Source organism: Danio aesculapii, chromosome 6 (genome assembly GCF_903798145.1).
Source record: "Danio aesculapii chromosome 6, fDanAes4.1, whole genome shotgun sequence".
Lineage (NCBI taxonomy): Eukaryota > Metazoa > Chordata > Actinopteri > Cypriniformes > Danionidae > Danio > Danio aesculapii.
The window spans coordinates 44199732-44217444 of NC_079440.1; the positions used below are offsets into that span (position 1 = coordinate 44199732).

Here is a 17713-nt window from a genome sequence, read left to right on the forward strand (position 1 = left end):
GGGTTTTTACATCAATTTGATGTTGAAATATCCGATTGTTAAGTTGTGACATGAAATACTGTTTCTAGGTCCAAGCCGCTACTCATTTGACTCGAAAAAAAAAAAAAAGTTTATGACCACTTTTTAGTCGTATCACACATTAAAGTGAATTTTATATAAAATCGTGCTGTACACATCAGTCTCTGGCCTTGATGCACTAAATCACCTGGAGGAAACAGAAATGCCAACTCGAACTAATGACCTTTTTCCATGGTGGCTCATTGCTAACCACTGAGCCTCCATGCCACCGGCCCCGAATGTAGACTAATGTCGTGCACATATTTTAAGTAATTATTTTCTCGAGAGTTGATTTTGCTAGCAAACTAACTGCTGTCATCAAATGACTTGCCTGAGATAAATGTAATACTATGAGATGCATTGTTTACAAGCTGTTTTATTGATGACTTTCTATAGTTGAAACGGAGTAATTACATGAGATGTTGAATCATGTTTATTTTATAATATTACTAGACATAAAGATTAAGAAATGAAGCCATTAACCAGGTTTTGAACTAAGTCATTTATACAGCGACCTGTCTCATCATATCAAAGTGTCAGAACATCAGTTATTATTTTAATCTTCTCATTAAATGTAAATGAATGATACTTTTTTCTTATTAAAAGCACAACTGAAACAGCATAGACTATTATTTTGTTTTGTATATGGACTGTTTAGAACAGCAATACATTTTTTTGGAAAGCGTGTAAAAATAAATGGTAAAACCTTAATATAATCTGCACTCACCAGCCACGTTATTAGGTTAACTTATCCAACTGCTCGTTAACGTAAATTTCTAATCAGCCAATCACATGGTAGCAACTTAATGCATTTAGCCATGTAGACATGATCAAGACGGTCTGCTGCAGTTCAAACAGCATCAGAATGAGGAAGAAATGTGATTTAAGAGACTTTGACATTGAACGGGGTGTGGTTGTTGGTGCCATATGGGCTGGTCTGAGTAATCTACAGAGTTGATCTACTGGGATTTTCACGGCCAACCATCTCTAGGGTTGACAGAGAATGACAATTTCTGCTGCGACATTGGGGTGATAGGGTCAGAATTTGCCGTCAACAAAATGAAAGCATGGATTCAGCCTGCCTTCGGTTCAGGTTGGTGGTGGTGGTGTAATAGTGCGGGAGATATTTTTTTTAGCACACTTTTTGGCCCATTAGTACCAATTGAGCGTGTCAAAGCCGCAGCCTACCTGAGTATCGTTGCTGACCATGCCCATGTCCTTTTATGACCAAAGTGTACCAATCTTCTGATGGCTACTTCCAGCAGGATAACGCATCATGTCATAAAGTGTGAATCAGACTGATTTTTTTGAACATGGCAATGAGTTCACTGTACTCAAATGGCCTTCACAGTCACCAGATCTCAATCCAATAGAGCACCTTTGGGTGGAACAGGAGATTCACATCATGGATGTGCAGCTGACAAATCTGCAGCAACCACGTCATGCAATCATCTCAATATGGACCAAAATCTCTGAGGAATATTTCCAGTACGTTGTTCAATCTATGCCACGAAGGATTAAGGCAGTTCTGTAGGCAAAAGTGGGTCCAACCCCGTACTATTAAAATGTACCTAATAAAGTGGCCTGTGAGTGTATATCTCCCTTATACTTTTATTGCCATGAAAATGGCCATAGGAGCTGGCATGGAGTTAAACATAAACAAAAAACACATGGCTACTGAATTTAAAGAGCTTGACCAGAAATTTTTATTTCATATAGTTGTAAAATTACATCCCTAATCTGACCCTATAAATATAAATGACAATAAACAGAGATACTGATGTCAGCTGTCTCCTAACCACGCCAGGACAGAGTTTTAAAAAGGAAGCCATTTCTGAGAAGGACCAACTTTAAGTCTTGTAGAAGTCATGTGACAGAACATTTCTGTGGTAAATGTAGTGTTCTGTCAGAGAAGAGCTCTGTTCTTTGACCTGAAAGCAAAGCACTGTGTTTTCCACAGAATGCAATCCACCAGATAACACCTACTCCACCACGGCGACAGTGTTATGTTGGGAGGATGTCTTTTTCAGATGGTGGAACTGAAAAGTTTGTTGGCATCAAGGCCAGCATGGATTAAACCAAATGCATGCAAATCCTTGTGGAGAACCTGTTTCAGTCTGCCAGAGATATGAGTTACTTTCCAGCACAATTGCTTCACAAACTACACAGCAAAACTATAAATTAGTCATTTGTATTCTAGACACAGACTCGAATGCAATTGAAAATTTGTGCTATGACCTAAAGTCACCGTCTATCTAATTTGCTAGTGGTGCAACAGTTATATTAGTGGGCAAAAATGCATGGTATAAAACTGAGTTCTGACAATATGTTTTAATTGGATTCCCTGAAAACAGCTGATACAACATTTTTGAGAATACTTCAGTTCTGTTTTGTACTAATGTTGCTGCTTTTCTTCGATGACCTGCAGTTTGGCTAATGGACTGTATTGAAGAACATTAATGAAATGTAATTATCTTACATTTATGTCCTTCATAACCTCCTAACCTTATGGATCGCATTATAATGAACAGCCTCGATTGTCTTAATTTCATGTGCAATACATATTGAAATTACTATAATTATGTACCTTGTTCAAAGGTTGAATAATTTCAGATCCTTCAGTTTGAACGCAATCTAATCTTCCTTTTTTTTTTTTTTTTTTTTTTTGCAATGACAAAGTTTTATAAGTTTTATAGCTGTATAATTGTGACATGTCGTGAATGTGAATGAGATTTTATGCATCGTTATGTCAACCATTGTTAAGTGTCATCTGCTCAGTTATGTCATTTTAAATTCAATATTGACATGGTTTGTTATAACAACTTGACAGACAAATGCATCACAACCTATTTTTGTATTCATCATGACAGCTTGACATTACCAAGACAACATGACTTATCATAAATCTGTTATAAACGTAAACATTGTGATGAGGCATTGTAGATGTACTTACTAGTACATGTTAAGTTACTAGCAACCTTGCAAAATAAGTTGAAAAATATTGAGTACTGTTGTAGGGCTGAAAAACATATTTAAGCATCGATATCGCAATGTGTGTTCACAATAGTCACATTGCAGGATTAGATTGTTTATTAAAGATATAAAGATAGCATTAAATATATATATTTAATTATTTATACAATAATGACCATGTTATTTTACATTTGATTGTTCAATTTCAGTAGTTGAATACCATTACACTCCCCAGAAAAACCGTAAAGCACTGTTTATTTAACTTGTAATTTTGGCTCTATATGCTTGTAATTTATTCAAGGTATCTGCAGGGTCTTAAGTCTTAAAATGTCTTAAATCTCAAAACAAAATTTTAGGTCTTAAATTTGCTGAAATATTGTGCTGGAGGTCTTAAATCTTTTTTTTAAACAGGTCTTAATGTTCCTTTGTTCGTTTAGCTCCCCAATCAGGCCAACACCCATCCAATCACTAACATCTCATCTCAATAAAACTTTTAACTTTTTAAGCATTTACCATATTATTAAAACTATTTACCATAATGGTTGAATTATTTTCCTTACAATAACACTTTTTTAAAAGTTCTCCATGTATTTACTGCTGAGGAAGCTGACCTGGACAGACTGTTGTGCATATATTTCGTTTATTATAGTTTTTAAAAATCTTTCAATTTTTTTTATTTTTATTTTTAAGAAAGGTTATGTTGAAATAAAGTGTACGTATACAACTAGAGCTTGCTTGTTTTTACACAATAATTATGAAATATTAAATATTATTATTAAATGATTAAAAAAAATAGGGCAAATAAAAATCCTTCTGGGCCATTCAAAAAACTTCTTAGCGTCTAGCCCTGTATGAGTCTAAAATTTAATTCATAATGGTCTTAAAATGTTTACCTAAAGTCTTAAATTTAACTTGCTGGAAAGTGCAGAAACCTTTTTTATTATAATTTATACTGATGCACTGCATAGAAACAGGCCTGATCATCCCAGTTGATATAAAATCTTCCCAAATAGAGCTCTTAAAATCATCTGACGAAATTATAATAATATCACAATATATATGGCTAAACAAAATATCACAATGTCTGATTTTTTTTTTCCAATATTGTGCAGCCCTTTCGTCATGGCAAAGACCAAAGAATTTAAAACTATTATGTTTAAACATGTGCTGAAAAAAATCTTCCCTCCTTTAAACAGCACTTCAGAAATATTTTTAAGCTCTTGGGCTAAGAATTTTGACTTCAACTTCAGTATTTACAGTTGAAGTCAGAATTATTAGCCCCCTGAATTATTAGCCCCCCCCAGTTTATTTTTTCCCCAATTTCTGTTTAACAGAGAGAAAATTTTTTTTTACCACATTTCTAACCATAATAGTTTTAATAACTCATTTCTGATAACTGATTTATTTTATCTTTGCCATGATGACAGTAAATAATATTTTACTAGATATTTCTCAAGACCCTTCTATACAGCTTAAAGTGACATTTAAAGGCTTAACTAGGTTAATAAGCTTAACTAGGCAGGTTAGGGTTAGGCAAGTTATTGTATAACGATGGTTTGGTCTGTAGACTATCAAAAAAAAAAAGCTAAAAAGGGCCAATAATGTTGACCTTAAATTGGGTTTTAAAAAATAAAAAACTGCTTTTTTTCTAGCCGAAATAAAAAATGAGACTTTCTCCAGAAGGAAAACTATTATCAGACATACTGTGAAAAAGTTAAACATTATTTGGGAAATATTTAAAAAAGAAAAAAAAAAAATTCAATTGGCGGCTAATAATTCTGACTTCACCTCGGGAAAAAAGGAAAGAAATACATATACAGCTGAACTATTCTTTATTTTTGCTCCTGAAATGACCCTGGAATTGTGTGTTGTGTTTCAGCGGGGGAAGGCGAAAGGCAATGCCCAAGCTGTTGTACACTTTGATAACTGTGCCAAAGCTCAAGAAGATGCTTAAAGAATGCCATCTTTCCGCTCAAGGCAACAGAGATCAACTCACGAGACGCCATCAAGAATTCACACACATCTATAACGCACAGTGTGATGCACTCAACCCTAAATCAGGTAAAAATCAATCCACGAAAGAACAAACAATCCAATGAATGATGATGATTTATAGGTATTGTAAAGCACGTTTAGGGTTGTGTTTAAGTAAATGTTCTGACATGACCATTATTACAGTAATATGTTTTGGTCAATACTGTATTGCTTGTAAAAGTGTTAACTGAGGATTTTCACTCAGTCCAGCTAGTGTAGGTGGTGTATTGTAATTTACGTGCTGGAGTCACACTGTGGGGAAAAGAAAAATACAGTCGTTTTATCCTTCAGGTTTCCTTTGAGTTACTGCTCTCCTACTCACTGACCCTTTCAGAACTGAATTTCTCTCTTTTCATTGAGCCGTCAAAGGGTTCACAGGAAACCATCTATTTTTCTTTCAATCACCCGATGTTGCCATGGTTTCTGTTTGAAGACTGAACTTGTGTTTGGATTGTGTTTTTTTCCCACAGTTTTGACATGTACAATGATTGAGTGAATTAATAAATTGCACTGCATTGGATGCAATCAGTTTATGTCAAACCTTATGGTCATGTTATTCAGAATTATTTTGGAGTTAACATTCTACTGTGTTCACTGGAGGTAATGATGTGTTTGTGATCTAGAATAGATACTGCATTTGTGGAATCCTTTCTATGTTGGTCATCAAGTCTGCTTCAAAAATGTTGGTTACAATTGATTATTTACATTGATATAAATTATTATGTTTTTGTTTAACAGCTGAAGAAATCGCAAAAGAAGTTGAAAACAATGAGCGACTAAAGAATCAGCTGGACAGTAAACGGAAACCTGTATGTATTACTAGAGTTTGTCATTGTTAAATTATAAATATTAGGGCTGTCAATCAGTTAACCCTTTTGATGTATTTCCTTGCACAAACATTTCATCTGATTACACGCATTTAGGTTAACTTTGTAAATTTTTTTTGTTATTGCATCTAAATTGCTATTTAAATATAAACTGTGCTATTTAGGGATACAGTTGAAGTCAGAATTATTAGCCCCCCTTTGAATTATTAGTATTTTTTTTAATATATCCCAAATGATGTTTAACAGAGCAAGAAATTTTTCACAGTATGTCTGATAATATTTTTTTCTTCTGGAGAAAGTCTTATTTGTTTTATTTCGGTTAGAATGAAAGCAGTTTTAAATTTTTTAAACGCCATTTTAAGGACAAAATTATTAGCCCCTTTAAGCAATATTTTTTTCGATAGTCTACAGCAGTGTTTCCCAACTCTGTTCCTGAAGGCACACCAACAGTTCACATTTTCAACCACTCCCTAATCAAACACACCTGAATCAACTCATTAGAACATTAGAAGAGACTCCAGCACCTGACGTTAATGGGTCAGATAATGGAGACATCCAAAATATGTACTGGTGGTGTGCCTCCAGGAACAGGGTTGGGAAACACTGGTCTACAGAACAAACCCTCGTTATAAAATTACTTGCCTAATTACCTTAACCTGCCTAGTTAACCTAATTAAGCCTTTAAATGTCACTTTAAGCTGTATCGAAGTGTCTTGTAAAATATTATTCACTGTCATCATGATAAAGATAAAATAAATCAGTTATTAAAACTATTATGTTTAGAAATGTTGAAAAAAATCTTCTCACAAAAAAATAAACAGGGGGTCTAATAATTCTGACTTCCACTGTATTTACTGCATTTATTGCGTTATCCCAAATATATTTTTTAATGATCTGCAAAAGAAAGAGGCAACACAAAGGTGAATAAATATTGAATTGTCAGTTTTGTGTGAACTAGATGTTTATTTTTATAAATTTTTTTATTTAATTAATATGAGACTGGCTGCACGGTGGTGCAGTGGGTAGCATGTTTGCCTCACAGAAAGAAGGTCGCTGGTTCGAGCCTCGGCTGGATCAGTTGGCGTTTCTTTTTGGAGTTTGCATGTTCTCCCTGTGTTTGCGTGAGTTTCCTTCGGGTGCTCCGGTTTCCCCCACAAGTCCAAAGACATGCGGTATAGGTGAATTGGGTAAACTAAATTGTCCATAGTATATGAGTGTGTATGGATCTTTCCCAGTGATGGGTTGCAGCTGTAAGGGCATCCTCTGCGCAAAACATATGCTGTATAAGTTGGCGGTTGATTCTGCTGTGGCAACCTCGGATTAATAAAGGGACTAAGCTGAAAAGAAAATGAATGAATGAATAATATGAGACTATAACGTAAATTTGTTAAATGAAATCATAATCTAAATTAAAAATTAAAACATTTAGGGATACATGATATTTCGGCGGCCATATCAATATCGGCCGATAAATGCGTTTTTTTTTGTTTTTTTTTTAATATTGTCCTTATCGATATCTGCCTAATTTTGACATCGAATCAATAAGTCGATAGATTACAGAACTGCCTGCCTCACACATGCCTGGGCGGAACTTGTTCAGACTTTGTGTGGTATTGCTGTGCGTTAATAAGGCAGTAAATAAGTTGGTGTAAGATTGTATTCAGTTTGATCAGCATATTTATAATGATCATAACAAGCGCACATGATGGCTATTACCAAGCACACACATAGTGACTAGTGAGCCGTCACAGCCTTCACAGCAGCAGGGGAGAGGTACGCCAGTCACTGAATTCAGTATAGGGGTTCTTAACCGTCTGCCACATTCTGTCTTTATATTATGCGCTGTGTTTGTCAAATTCATCTGTGCTTAATGCTCAGGTGTTGTATCAAAATCTGACTTTCGAGGACAAATCTGACTCTGCTTCGTATCCACGTACATTACACACCGCCTGCAGTTAAAGTTTCAGACTCACAGCTGTTTATCATAAACCTTTCAGCAATCATTTTTGCTGCAATTTACAGCAAGAACGAACATAGAAGCGTTGTCTGATTGACAAGCAGCACCTACATGTGTTCAAAAGAATCTAAAACGCCAAATGGGATAAATTTATGCCACGTTTTCTAAAGTAAATCATACTATCTGCATTTTGCTTTTTGCTTGTACGGTGGCTCTGAACTGTCAAAACACCTCTTGCTCAAGCGTAAAACGAGCGCACACGCCCATCAGAATCGGCAGGCTAGCGCAGAAGCTCCATTGAATATACTGGAGTAAAATACATGTTCATATTTTAAAGACATGGCGCAGAAGAAAGTAATTAAGGCAATGCTTGTACAATTTGAGACCCACTTTATATCGTATATCACTCAGCCAGTGGAGATTGCTGATTTTTAAAGAAAACAGACCTTAAACGTGCCGATTTTGTAATGGCATACAGTTCACCGGAAGTAACCCAGGTTACTGCCAAAATTAAAAGTCCTTTAGCATACTTCCGGATATACCCTATTATAGCGTTTTTTGCTTTGAGTAGGCTATTCAGTTCATAAGATCGGTTAAAACCTATTATGAATTTTTAAACAATAAAATCAGTTGTTTACTGTATAAAAATATAACATTTTGCAATATTTATATTTATTGGCTGTAGTATATCGACTATTGGCCTCCAAATCTTAAGAGTTATTGGTTATCGAAATCGGCCAAAAAAATCCATATCGATGCATCCCTAAATCATTACTTGTTTTTCAGATCTTAGCTTTATTTTTTCCATAACTACTTGAATAAAGTAATGTGTTAATTGACAGTATTAATAAATATGTATATATTTGTGTGTCAATTTTTTTAATTATCTTTTTTTTTTCTCAAATAGTTTTACACTTAACATAAGATACAAGTCAGAGATCACACATCTGAATACATTCACAAATATAAGCACAAATTCTGTACATTCACTTTCTTATCCAGCAATAAATGCTTTCCTTTTTCTGCGCAATGTACACTAATGTTATACATAATTAAAAAATAAATAAATAAAATAAGAAAAAAATGAATAACTAAGTAAAATAATATATACATACACATCAGCAACAATACTATGTACATGTAGGGAGTGATCCCTCCGATTTTAGGTTAACTAAAAAGTTGCATAATTGGTCCATTTTTCCCAGAATGAAATAAGTTGTTCCATTTTCTGATTTACAAATACGCTACTTTGCTCTTTTTTTATTTATTTTTTTTTATTTTATTTTTTTTTTAATTTTCCATTGTAATTTCCATTCATGCAATTATGGTAGGACTTTCTTTTGACAATCATTTTTGGTAATGCTCTTTTTGACAGCCACCAACAAGATGTTCATTAGATGCGTATCCCTTTTATCCTCTTCCTCAGGTGTTCAAATTTTTGCTGGGAAAAATTCTTCGCTGTGATATTTCAGCTTTTTATTAGTGCTGCGACATTGAAATAGCTTTTAGATTATTATTTTTACAGTTAGTTAATTTTTATAATTGTAATAATTACATCTCTTTTCCCCCTTTTTATTCGTGTTTCACAGGTAATCATCACTACAAAGAACCAGACAGCCGAAGAAATTGAGGAGGTGCACTCGATGTATCGTAAGTCCTGACTTCTCAAATCTCACATTCAGAAAGCAATGAGACTTTTGCTCTGCTTGAATTAGAGGATGTGCTGTCCTTGCGCTGTTGGAAAATAATGTTTGAGTGATGTCACAACAGGGTCATATTCATTCTCCTGCTCATCCCCGTGCATTGTAAAATAAAAATGTCATTGAAATATGCACTGAAAATCATTGACTACTACTACTTCAAGGTTGACTGAGAAAATGCCTTTGCTCGGTGACCAATCAGGTAAGGGTAAAAAAACAAAAGAACAGTTTCTTTATCAATGGTTAGATTCTAATTTATTCTTTAACTGTTCCAGAAAGCAGGGGCTTTTAATGAAGATTTCTGCTTTTAATCAAAACCCTGCTTTTAAATTCTTATTACATCTTAATTAACAATTTGTATATCTAGTCAACAGTCTCTATGTTGGGGTAATGTATAATAAGTAACACACGTTATGTAATAATATTACTTTTCCAAAGTAACGAGTAAAGCATAGTCTCAAACTCAATTCCTGGAGGGCCTCAACAGTTTTGCTTCAACCCTAATCAAATACAGCTGATCCAACTAATCAAGGTGTTCAAGACTACCAGCTTCTAGTCTTGAACACCTTGATTGGTTGGAGCACCTTGAATATTTGGAGCATCTGTGTTTGATTAGTGTTGGAGCTAAACTGTGCAGAGCAGCGACCCTCCAGGAATTGAGTTTGAGACCTATGGAGTAAATTAAGACATTACTTTTAGAAATAAGTAATATTATTTGAGTTACTTAAAAATGTGATGCAAGGGACTTTTTAACTTGCTTAATTGGCTTTTACAAAATATATTGCGGAATAAAAACTAACTTAGGTTGAATCACACACTCAATGAGAGACAATGCTGTGAGGGAACAGACAGTCGGCTCGTACTCATCATCAAGTCTCCTTTCTCACAGCAGATGAGTCAGTGTACTGTTCTTGTAACTGAATAACTAAGGATATTGCTTTATTTCCAGTCAGAGAGGGTGTCCGGTATGTTAGTACTGAAGACGCAAACCATTTACGACAACTCTATTAAATTTAATAAACTGGTTCAACCGGTTTACTTCGAAGATCTTGTTAAAACAAACAATTCATTCGTGAATCGCACGTCACTACAGACAGTCAGAAACAGAAACAATGGCAGGCCGGAGACTTACATTTTTTTGCAATGGATTCTTGTTATTTTTAACTAATCGAAGAAAAGAAGTGGATTGTTGTTAAGTGTAGATTGTGTAAGTAAAACTCTTGACAACTGCAAGAAACACGACATCGAAAAAAGGTCCAGGTAAACCAATTAATTTGACTAAGCTAAAAAAAAAAGGTTATTGCTTTTTGCTTTTTATTGTTGAGGAGATACAGCCACTATCTAATGTAGAAGCGACTGCGTTTTGTAATAAAGTAAGAATTTTTTTTCTCTTTTAGGAAACGATTTAGACATTTGTTAAGACTAAGTGAAGCCATTTATTCAGTGTGTAATGCTCAAAGATTTATTTACATTTTTTTATCATCTTACCATTCATTTTATTCAACATTTTAAAGGTTTAAAATCTGTTTTTGCATTAATATAAACGATTTCATGTTAGTACTCTTTATTGCAATATTTATCTCAGTGTACACTGAATTTACTTAACTAATAACACAACGTACAAAAGTAGCAAACGCATTACATACTTTCATTAATCTGTATACAGCATGTATAGCTCTGGAGTCAGAAAGTTCTTAAAATATAATATCCTTCGTTTTTTTTTTTTAAAGGAAAATGAAGATGTAGGTTATATATGTGGTTGTTAAATGCAGAGCTCTTCTATTAAAAAGGTGAAAAAAATACCTGCAAGTTCTGAAAGAGATCAAACCTCAGCTAGGTAAGGAAAAGTAATGCTAAATTAACTCAAAAGTAATATAACACACTACTTTACTTAAAGTAACTAAGTATCACAGTCAGTTTACTTTTTTGGTGAAGCCACTCAATATTGTAATGCACTACAACTTTCCCCAATGCTGGTACCATGTAAGCTGCTGTTAAATATTAATCGTAATTGAAAAAAAAAAAAAACAGTTGAATTAAAGTGCCATCCAAAATAGGTAAACATAGTGTGTTTCCAAGCAGAACTTGTCTGTCCGATTATGGAACATCTGCTATCGCAATCATCAAGCGTTCCTATTTTGATTTGCTGCTTTAATGTAATGCCCATGTATCATCGGTGTGCTCTGGAAGGGCACTTGCAATTTCCGTTTCCACCTCATATATCAGATCTTCATGCTCAGGTGCGGTCTGGACTCCATGCAGAACTGTGCTGCAGAGATTTCCAAACCGAATACAGATTTATCTACTCTGTGAATGTAGCTGCGCACTTCATTTGAAGTTTCTCTCCAGACGATTTCATTATGCATAATCTCACTTCCGTTATCCTCAGTGGTTCTCAGGCAAAATGCTTCCTAGAAACCTTTGCCTTTTGTGGCTCCAGGCAGCAGTCTGTGTAAGAAGTGAGAGGGGGAAAAAAAGGAAGATCCCTCAAGGGGTTGCAAGGGAAGGTGGTGATCAATACGACAATACCAACAGGGTCTCAAGATCGATCCTAGCTCATTAAATGTTCCAATCTGCCTTGGTGACCCAGCTCAGAATGCTTAGACCAAAAAAAAAAAATCTGACAATAGGCTCCAAGCAAGATACTATCCAGTGTTTACTGGACTTCTGTCGAGATGGCTTATTTTTATGCCATCTTCACAGGGATCAGGTAGGCATAAAGGAGGTTGTAGGCCACTTTGTGCTTTAATTGAATAAAAGTGTTGATGTTATATAATCTCTCATGTGGATCCAAAGCTGAATAACCTAAAGTGCATGAATAAAGGCTGATGCTTTCAATCTATAAACGAGAAAAAGCACTATAAAAGAGGTTTGTTTAATTCTGTGAATTAAATGATTATTTAGAAGCAGACCTTTTCATTTAATTGCCTGTTAACAGTTTAGAAAAAAGTCTTCACAGTCAGGTAGAGCTGTAAACAACACATTTTTTTGTGTCCTCCTCTCACAAAGCTGAAAATAAGGAGACCTGAAATATTGTGCACAAGTCTTGTGGACCTTGTTATGGTACCTTTGTGGTGTCTTTGTTATTTCAACAGCATCTTGAAAGCCTCAGTTTACATCGGGACTAATAACACAGAAAATAAAACTGCAATTCTGCTTTTTATTTTACAGAAGCAATTCAATCAAGTTGGTACATTTAAAAAATATATTATATTTTATATATATATATATATATATATATATATATATATATAATATAATTATTTATTTCTATATATTTGCTGCTTATTCAAACTACTTGTATAAAATGAGCAATTCTAGAGATTTCTTTTTGGGGACAACTTATTTGTTTTATGTTCAATCAATGAAATTTATAAAAACAGTTCAGTTAACTTAATCGATTTGTGATGGGACAACACAAATGAATTGTGTGGAACCCTCCATATAGATTTATTTTTTTCCTGGAGGCTCTTATTTTAACATTGAAAATCTTTAACGCAGCTCATCCCCTAAAAGTACTGTAGCAGACGAGATTAAACAAATTAAAAATTTTGAAAATGAAAGATTAAAGTAATAACAGTAGCTATAATTGACATGGTAAATAAATGAACTTGTTTAGTTCAGTTTAGCATAATGTTTTCCACTGATATTTGGAATTCGCAGTATGGTTTGATTTATTAAATATTTGCAATTTTACGTAAAAGCTCAATATAATTTTCGCAATTGTTTGAACGAGTCTATGGCTGCAAACACTGACTGAAAATATAAATCCATATATAAGCTGTATTGGATTGAGACCTGGTGACTGTGGAGGCCATTTGAGTACATTTGGTACATTGCTACATTGAGCACACTCATTGTCATGTTCAAGAGACGATTCACACTTTATGACATAGCACGTTATCCTGCTGGAAGTAGCCATCAGAAGATGGGGTATACTATGGTCATAAAGGGATAGACATGGTCAGCAACAGTACTCAGGTAGGCTGTGGCGTTGACACAATGCTCAATTGGTACTAATGAGCTCAAAGTGTGCCAAGAAAATATCCCCCACACCATTACACCACCACCAACACCAGCCTGAACCTCCATGCTTTCATGTTGTTGCCAAATTCTGACCCTACCATCCGAATGTCGCAGCAGAAATCGAGACTCATCAGACCAGGCAACGTTTTTACAATGTTCTATTGTCCAATTTTGGTAAGCCTGTGCGAATTGTAACCTCAGTTTTCTGTTCTTAGCTGACAGGAGTGGCACGTGATGTGGTTTTCTGCTGCTGTAGTCCACCCGCCTCAAAGTTCGATGTGTTGTGCATTCAGAGATGCTCTTCTGCATACCTCGGTTGCAACGAGTGGATATTTGAGTTACTGTTGCCTTTCTATCAGCTGAAACAAGTCTGGCCATTCTCCTCTGGCCTCACCAAGGCATTTGCACTTACAGAGCTGGTGCTTAGTGGGTATTTTCTCTTTTTGAGACCATTCTCTAAACCCTAGAGATGGTTGTGCATGAAAATCCCAGTAGATCAGCAGTTTCTGAAATACTCAGACCAGCCCGTCTGGCACCAATAACCGTGCCACATTCAAAATCACTTAAATCACCTTTCTTCCTCATTCTGTTGCTCGGTTTGAACTGCAGCAGATCGTTTGCAGCAGATCGAAATTTGCGTTAACGAGCAGTTGGACAGGTGTGCTGTACCTAATAAACTGGCTGGTGAGTATATTTGTCCAATCTACAGTATATACTTTCAATGTCCATCAATTCAACAAAAGAATCATCTAAACTGTCCAAAAAGTCATCGAATACTTTCCAAATAGACCAAAATATATAAATTTGTTTATCAAAAAATAGGTAATCTTTTGCAAGACAAGGCAAGAGGTCATCCCCTTTGTCCACTGATTGTATGTTTAGCTTCCAGCAAACATATTTTTATTATAGCTCTTGTTATCGTCACTTAACTATTATTTAGTTTTCGTCTGGTTTTTATCGGTAGAAACTTGTTCGTCATGAAAATTTATACAGTTTTTGTCAACAAAATGAACACTGGCTCAATCTGCTAAATTACACACTAAAGAAAGTTAAAAGTTAAAAATATTAATGATATCCATAAAATGGCCTAAACTGAAGACAATGAACTGGTTTTCATTTAATTAATATTGTTTATTTATGTTCATGCTCGCAGGTCAAAAAAGTTCCATGTTTCTGTTTGTCATGGACAGGTTACAGCTGCTAGTCCTAGTGGCGTCTCTGCCATTATGAAAACCCACTTACCCTAACGACCTCCTCCCAGAGGCCAGCATTAGAAACAAAGCCATTTAAGGTGGATTGGTGTAATTTTCTCCAAGTGAGAAAACGTGGTCCATATTTGTCATGTAAAATTGACCTAGCAGGAAAAGATGAAAGCCACTGCGCGATTAGAGAAGCCAGACTGTGATGTCGGAGACAAGATGGTGAAATATTGATGCGCAGCATGGAGGGGGATCTATAAATAGAAGCATGCCGAGATAAACTCTTGATTAATCATCAAAAGGGCTTGATGATTCACCAGCCTCACGGAGTGTCCGATGAATGGGGAAATGACATGGGGGAAATGACACACACAAACACACTCACACCCAGATATCTAGCTTTTCTGTTTAGGTTCATAAATATTGAAACGGATGTAACACTTTTTGACCATAATCTAAATATCAATGAAAATATTTCCTGTCCATTTATTTATTTGTTTTGTTGAGTTTTTTTTGTGAGAATGATTGTCAATCATTTTGCAGAATGAAAATTCATTATCTGGCATAGTATAAATAGTAAAAATAAGGTTGTTCTGATACTAGTATTAGAAAAGCCAATACAAAAATCTGGCATTGGTGAGTATTTGAAATCATAAACCGATCTGGTACCAGACATATGGTTATGCCGCTAGTGTTCTTAATTCTGTAAACCCTAGTTAATTTCTTCTTCGCTGCTTACAATGCAAACATAGGAGGTTGTGCTGTGCTGCCACGAGCAACCGCCACATCTTTGAAGAAGAAAGGACAATGCAGTGGAATTATATCCACTGTTTGGGACTGGGATAGTTCAGACTGGACCAACCAGCCAGTAAAATAGCAGGTTGCACAAGCATTAGCAGCTTTAATATGAAATAAAGCATTTGAAGATGTGTTATCCTGCTGATCATGTTGGTTTCACAAAGGCTAGCACACCTAGGATGCGCTAAGCAAGAATCAACAATGTTTTGACGTTTATTCAAACAAAGTCAGCCAATGAGCCATAACGATAATTGAAAAATTGTTTTGGATATCCAGCCGCTAACAGTCATCAAAAATTTGAATTTTACCACTTTATTGAACATTTGTAGCTCCATTATTTCATATTGGCCTGAACCCAGGTACCAGAATCTATATCGGGAATGGAAAACAGGAATCATAACATCTCGAGTTATAACTTAAAAATAATGATCAACTCTTTTCTGTCTTAACCAAATGCTTCAGTGTTTTTGTAGCGCAGTTAACTTTTTTTGTTAATATTAACTTTTGAGTGCATGTTCTATTGACTGTGAATGGAGTAGTTAAAGGGGTGGTCCACTACGATATCATATTTGAAACTTTAGTTCATGTGTAATGTAGCTGTGTGAACATAAACAACATCTCTGAATGTAATACGCTCAAAGTTCAGTGCAAAGGGATACATTGGCTTTTACAGAGTTAGCTTAACAAAGCCTACTGCGAACTAAGTTGGGGGAGCTTGTTCTGTTTCGGTATTTGGGCTTCCAAAGGACATGACACAAAAGAGAGAAGTACTAAGTTAAATTTTAATTATGTTCCAGAGAATTATAAAAAATATATAGCTCTAGCATTTGACAAAGCTTCCAAAATCTCTCTCAGTTCAGTGGTGGATTCAACTAAACTCCTCAAAGGAGCAGCTTCAACCATAATAGAAGAAGCTGTGGATTGTGAGCCACAACCTGTTAGTATTTTTTTTAGTTAAAATTGAAATATTACATGCATAGTGCCTAGTGTTAATGGTATGTTGTTGCAAGGATGTAAACAAGGGTGAAATGCTGTTTGGCACCATTAGCAGTTTAGCTACAAATTCATTTTTATTCATCAAATCGCTGTCAACACCCACAGTCTTCACCAGCACTGCAGTGTCTCCATGTGGCTGCTTTCCCTGCATTCTACATCTGAATAACAAACTCGCAAAAAATGTGTGAACAGTTCATATTACTTACACATGCTTATAACTCAAATACACAGTTGAAATCAGAATTATTAGCCCCCCTTTGAATTTATTTATTTTTTTCTTAATATTTCCCAAATGATGTTTAACAGAGCAAGGAAATTTTTTAAGTATGTCTGATAATATTTTTTTCTTTTGGAGAAAGTCTTATTTGCTTTTATTTCTGCAAGTTTAAAAGCAGTTTGATTTAAAAAACAAAAAAACAAAAACATTTTAAGGTCAAAATGATTAGCCCCTTTAAGCTATATATTTTTTCAATAGTCTACAGAACAAATCATTGTTACTGTATATAATAACTTGCCTAATTAACCTAACCTGCCTAGTTAACCTAATTTACCTAGTTAAGCCCTTAAATGTCACGGCTGTATAGAAGTGTCTTGAAAAATATCTAGTAAAATATTTACTGTAATCATGGCAAAGATAAAATAAATCAGTTATTAGAAATGAGTTATTAAAACTATTTTGTTTAGAAATGTGTTGAACAAAAACCTCTCTCTGTTAAATAGAATCAGAATCAGAAAGAGCTTTATTGCCAGGTATGTTCACACATACAAGGAATTTGTTTTCGTGACGGAGCTTCTACAGTGCAACAGGATTACAGAGACAGGACAAAAAACAGATAATAAATATATTTTAAAAAATAGAGGCAAGTAGTGAATGCAAATATACAAATTGACAAGTGTATGTACGTGTATATTACTATATACGTTATATGTGCAGCTGTTATGTGCAAATTTGCATGTAAAGTGTGTTGTTAAATAAGTGTATATGTGTATAAAAGTGTATAGCAAGTAGTGATGTTGGTTCCACAATAATTATCATCAAGTGTTCATCAGATGGATTGCCTGAGGGAAGAAACTGTTTCTGTGTCGGGCTGTTCTGGTGCGCAGTGTTCTGTAGCGTCGACCAGAAGGTAAAAGTTCAAAGAGGCA

General features: G+C 34.9%; 1 protein-coding gene across 1 annotated transcript in view; it reads left to right on the plus strand.

The window, feature by feature from the left end:
* The window catches only part of rad18 (RAD18 E3 ubiquitin protein ligase), a 72835-nt gene that overhangs the window by 17192 nt on the left and 37930 nt on the right, over nt 1-17713 (plus strand). The window contains exons 7-9 of the mRNA XM_056460340.1: nt 4910-5091; nt 5803-5873; nt 9438-9498. Of these exons, the coding sequence (XP_056316315.1) occupies nt 4910-5091; nt 5803-5873; nt 9438-9498 (314 nt within the window). The remainder of the gene's footprint in view (nt 1-4909; nt 5092-5802; nt 5874-9437; nt 9499-17713) is intronic.